We start from the raw sequence: 5,599 nt of genomic DNA on the forward strand, positions 1-5,599 counted from the left end.
TGGAAGGGTTTAGTCGGCCAGAGCCTAGAGCTGGTGTCGATTAACAATGAGCCGAGGCATGATCTCAGCCATCCATCTTAAGATTAATCTCAGCCGCCTTTTATCCATCATAGACACCACCTTTCCTTAGAACATTGATATATATGGTTTGATCATGTTTTCTCATACTTGATCTGAGAGCAAGCCTGGCCATTTAAAGTTATATCTATATGCTAAATTCGGCAATTCCACCGGATACTATATTTAGCAAATGGTTGATGTCATTATGAATGAAATTATAACTTTTTTGCTATAATTTCACAACATTAATTGTGGATGGTCTATATGTTTAAATTCATTTGCATAAGTAGTGCTGCTTACATTTAAGCTTCTTTGTACATGGCTATGATCTCATCGTTCCTCAATGTTATGATGTAAACTAGTGCCGCTTAAAACCTTGAAGTTCATCCCCGTTTCTTTTCTCGTTTTTGCACAACAATTCCAAATAGCAGAAGCAATTTTATTTTATTCTTGCAGAAAAAGAGCAAACAATTTGACAAGTTTGATGAACACTAAATAATCAATTTGGTCAACAGTTGGTTTCGTGGTGTAGTTGGTTATCACTTCAGTCTAACGCACTGAAGGTCTCCAGTTCAAACCTGGGCGAAGCCATTTAACTTCTTTTTTATTAATTTTTTTCAATCCAGAAAATTTTGCAAACTTTTTGTGGCATTTCTTTTCTTTGGCATTGTGAACTCTCTATTCCACCTCCATGACTTCAAATTATCAAAAGAAACAGATAGTAACCTGGTAAAGCCATAATTCAAAACACGGACCAACTTCTTTCAATTCGATTGACTTGGGACCATTTCAAGAACAAGATTAAACCTGAAGCAAGATAGTCACACTACACTGCATTCAAGATCATTACACTTGCAACAACAGACCAACCTAAAGAGAAAAGGAAGCTTTATCGTCAAGACCACAACAGATGTTAATATATTTTCCACCATTGTTAAGTTAAAGAACATCTGAACCGTGTGATTTCATTTCAGTACTACTGACAACTAACCGTGAAGATAACCAATCAAGAGCTCCACTTATCGTTTTCTTCCTTTTACCACCCATATCCGAATCCGGTGATATTTTCTTCTTCTTTGGTTTAACCTGTTTTGAGTTGGACGAGTTGAGATTAGGTGCTGAAGGCAGATTAGAGATATCAGTGAGACCTTGAACAGTTGTTGCCGCCGGCGTACCGGAATCTGGTGATATTTTCTTCTTCTTTGGTTGAACTTGAACCTGTTTTGAGTTTGACGAGTTGGGATTAGGTGCTGAAGGCAGATTAGTGATATCGGTGAGACCTTGAACAGTTGTTGCCGCCGGCGTATCGGAATCTGGTGATATTTTCTTCTTCTTCTTTGGTTGAACCTGTTTAGAGTTTGACGAGTTGAGATTAGCTGCTGCAGGTAGATTAGAGATATCAGTGAGACCTTGTCTCTTAGTTTTTGATGATTTCTCTGCTGAATTAACAAACTTGACGGAATATTGACGTTCTTCTTCAACAGGGGAAGAAACACCAGATCTGTGAATTTGGACGGAATCAATTGACCATTCATTCCATCGGATAGTTGCAAGGTCTTTTTTAATCTCATCAGGATTAAGAAGTGAAGCAGATGCAGATGTATTCTTCTCTCTCAGTGTTGATCTGAATGGTGATTCCATTGTCAATGTTTTCAATTCTTCCATCAAATCAGCCTGACAAATTGAATTCAAAAAAATCCATCAAAAATTTGTACATAAAATTGAATTTCAAAGAGATTTAGATTATGAATTTCAAAAATTTACCCTGGGAACTTTCAGTGTCGGATATCCATGCATGCTCAGTATCTGTTACAAAAACAATTCCAAAATCAAAGAGATTCTTAGCCAAGTAAAATGCTAGAATCAACTAAAAAAATTGAAAAATCAGATCTCAAAAAGAAACTTAAAATCAGATTTGAAATACACTCCATTAGAGATACAAATGCAGAAAGATCGTCAATCAAGTTGAGCAAATCAAAAGAAAACTAACGAAATCGAAGCAAATCAAGAGATTGAAAGTAGTACCTGGTTAAGATGTTGCTTATTGAGATAATGCTGCTGAGGATTCTGAAAGAAATCGGCATAATCTTCTATACTTAACCGCTTTGAAACCCCAACCATTTTTCTTCAAAACCAAAATACTGACAGATTTCAAAATTCAAAAATGATGAACAGTCCGGCTGTAGATATTTGCAACCAGATTTTCTTATATAGAGAGATGGATAGAGAAAAATAGAATGAATATAAATGACTAAATTAGCCCTCACCGCTCTATGGCTCCAACCACTATCTTTGTTTAAGTAAGAGTGATACTATTCCTCTTTCATTTATAGGTTCATTTTTATCTTTTATGTTCCAGGAAGAGTGATATTTTTCCTCTTTCATTTTTAGGTTCATTTTTACCTAGCTAAATTGGAGCCTATACCACTTAATTGGGGCCTATAGCTACATGACAAAATAGGATCACTAACAAGTAATTTCTAGAAACCCCTTAACCACTATTTTTGTTAATACCGAATATACTCTTATTAAATTAGTGATGATTAATTAAGTTAGTATTAGTTAAATTAATTAGTGTTTGAGTTTGATTATAGTGTTAGGATTAGAGTAGAAATTCATTTCCTCTTTTAAGGTTTGGAGGGAAAGAAGAAGAAGAAGAGGGAAAAAGAAAAAGTTAGGGTTTGTGATTTTGTTAGCAAAATAAAACTTTATAGTGATGATGAAGACTTTAGTAGTGATGAACAAGTGGGTGCATCAGATTATCATGATTTCGATCCTACCGAATTGGATATTTTGTTGAAAGAAGAAGAGGATGTCAACCAAAGAATGCTTGAGGATATTATTCAAGCACAAGAACAAATTCGTCGAGAAGAAGAAGGTGATAATGCTTCTAATAAACAGGTATGAGTTGTAACGATATACAAACATGCATTTGCACGTCTCGATCGCCCAAAAAGGAAAAAAAATTCAAAATAGTTTTCCAGAATCGGTTTATTCGATAACACCACATAAACCGATTCTGTGTAAAATCCCCAAATTGGGTATCATAATCGGTTTTTGTTCATCACCATATAAACCGATTGTAGTAAATTTTTGGGGAGTTGGGTATGTGACCAAAATCGGTTTATGTTGGTGATGTGCATATTCTGATTCCTTAACTTGAATAATCACGTAAGTGGACAATCGGTTTATTTTCGTGTATATGTAATCCGATTCCTAAAGTTCCAGGAAAAATGTGCACAACAATCGGATTATATGACACGAGACGTGAACCGATTGTGGACTTTGAAATTTTTTAGACAAATCTTTAATCGGTCTTTATAGTTGCACATATAAACAGATTGTGGAAAATCGGTTTAATCGACTGTAACATATAAACCGATTTTGAATCATCAACTTGTTGATATTTATTGTAGATTGTTGCGGCATTCGACGAAGATCAGCCCAAAACCGTAGGTGTTGATACCTCTGCCCACTATTTCACCGATTTGGAATGGGTAGATAGAAACGATGCAAAGCAATGGTTTATAGACAAGGGAATAGAGATCAAATGCGCCTTAGTTTTAGGTCGTCATTCAAGTCAATATCGTCTGGAAATTGTTTGTGAGAGAGGTGGAAAGCAAGAAAGTCACTGGGCAAAGGAAAGACTGTAGTGAAGAAGACGACAAGGGAATACATTACTAAATCAAAGAAGTATGGTTGCCCGTTTAAAATTATAGTTAATAGACCCAAGAGACCCGATGGTAGTAAGGTATACAAGTTCTCTAAAGTGATGAATGGTTGTCACAATCATGGTGATCCGGAATCTCTTGTTGGAGACGCGGCCGTTTGTGGGCTGAAACCACATCAATTGGAAACGGTAAGGTCAATGAAAGCGTGTAAACCAAGTGACATCCTTAGGAAGATTAAGGAGGATGATAAGGATAACTTGTCCACTTTGAGGCAAATTTACACGGCAAGAGCAGCCTTTAGGAGGAGGTCATGGGATGGGAGAGCGGTTATGGAACAATCTCAATGGTTAGCCGATCAACACGGATACACAATGAGGAAGCAAGTATTGGAAGGCAAAGTGACTCGTATTTTCTTGGCGCATCCGGAGATGATCAAGTTGGCACAATGCTTCTATCAAGTTTTGTTAATAGATTGTACATACAAGACCAACAAGTACAATATGCCGTTGTTAAACATTGCTTGCCATACTTCCGACAAACAAACTTTCACGGTAGCATGGGGGTTTATGGATCAGGAGAATGATGTGAATTTTATTTGGATGCTAGAGACCTTGAAGGAGATATACCGTGGCGATCAAACTCCGAGGATCATAGTAACGGATAAGGACCAAGCACTAATGAATGCCGTTGGAGTGGTTTTTCCGGACGCTAAGCATTTTCTTTGCACATGCCACATACAATGCAATATTAGAAGTAATTGTAGGGGTCATATCCAAAATCCAAAGCCACAAAAAGGTACCGCTGGTGAAAAGGCCGAAGATGAGCATCTTCAAAAACTAACTCTGGAACAAAGAGAGGCGGACAAGAAGAAAAAGCAATCGGATTATGAAGCGAATGGTGGGCCCGGAAATGTGTGAAAATTAAGCGAAATGAAAACGCGGGCCTACAGTAATACCGCAAGTGCACGGTCGTCAGTTGTAGCTCGTGCAAGTACGGGTCGATCCACAGAGACTGGGGGTGTTTGGAGTTTCTAGCTATTTGGGCTCTAAATTGCTATTGGGCTTCTAATTGTGCTTTGGGCTTAGTGGGTTTTTGTAACAATGAAATGGTTTTGGGCTCAGTGGGCTTTTGGTCTTTTGATGTGAACTGGGCTTGGTAACAATGAACTGGGCCTTAGGTTTTTGGAATGAACTGAGCCTTGGGCTCAGTTGGCTGGGCCTTTAGATTAGCTAGGCTTCTGAGCTATGAACTAGGCTTTAGGCCTTAACCTGGACTTTGAACCTGGGCTTTTAGCCTTTGGTTCTAAGCTAACTGTTTGGAGCAGCAGCAGACAAGGCTGGGCTGGAGAAGAAGCAGCAGCAGCAGTGGTGGCTTCAGCAGCAGCAGAAGCAGTGCACAGCAGCAGCAAAAGCAGTAGCAAGTAGTAGCAGCTGGGGGAGAACAAGGCAGCAGAGCACTAGGCAGTGAATGCAGTAACAAGAACAGGAGAAACAAAAGAGAAGAAAGAGCAAATAGTGGCAGTGAAACTGTGATATTTACAAAGCAATGAAGATGGTAGTGAAATAATGAGACAATGGAAATGAAGCAAAGAGAAAGACCAAGGCAGTGAAGTAAATGTGACAGTGAAGCAAAGGTAACAGTGGCAGTTAACAGGAAACAAAGCCAAATAAACCAAGGCTGTTAGCCAAGGGCAGGGAGGAGTTTGCAGCTGTGGCTAAGCTAAGGCTTAGAATCCACCTTGTGTCCTAGCTAAACAATGCAATTCTAGATTTAAAAACTTAAGCATCCAACTAGAATGGGAAGAGAATTAGTTTGCTCACTGATTTTCCCCTAGCATTGACTGTCTTTTGACAGAACAATCAATCACA

At 38.3% G+C, this 5,599-nt stretch overlaps 1 protein-coding gene and 1 non-coding gene across 2 annotated transcripts; one reads left to right on the plus strand and one right to left on the minus strand.

Moving 5' to 3' along the window:
• Positions 1-577: 577 nt before the first annotated feature.
• Positions 578-651, plus strand: TRNAV-AAC. The gene has a single exon. It is a non-coding gene; the product is annotated as a tRNA-Val (tRNA).
• Positions 652-798: 147 nt separating this feature from the next.
• Positions 799-2,237, minus strand: LOC113349505. Its single transcript, XM_026593476.1, has 3 exons — positions 2,086-2,237; positions 1,825-1,866; positions 799-1,734 (listed from the first exon to the last, which is right to left on the minus strand). Exons 1-3 carry the CDS (start codon positions 2,179-2,181, stop codon positions 1,000-1,002), a joined length of 873 nt encoding a protein of 290 aa, XP_026449261.1. The 5' UTR covers positions 2,182-2,237; the 3' UTR covers positions 799-999.
• Positions 2,238-5,599: the final 3,362 nt, after the last annotated feature.

This window comes from Papaver somniferum, chromosome 2 (assembly GCF_003573695.1).
Source record: "Papaver somniferum cultivar HN1 chromosome 2, ASM357369v1, whole genome shotgun sequence".
NCBI lineage: Eukaryota > Viridiplantae > Streptophyta > Magnoliopsida > Ranunculales > Papaveraceae > Papaver > Papaver somniferum.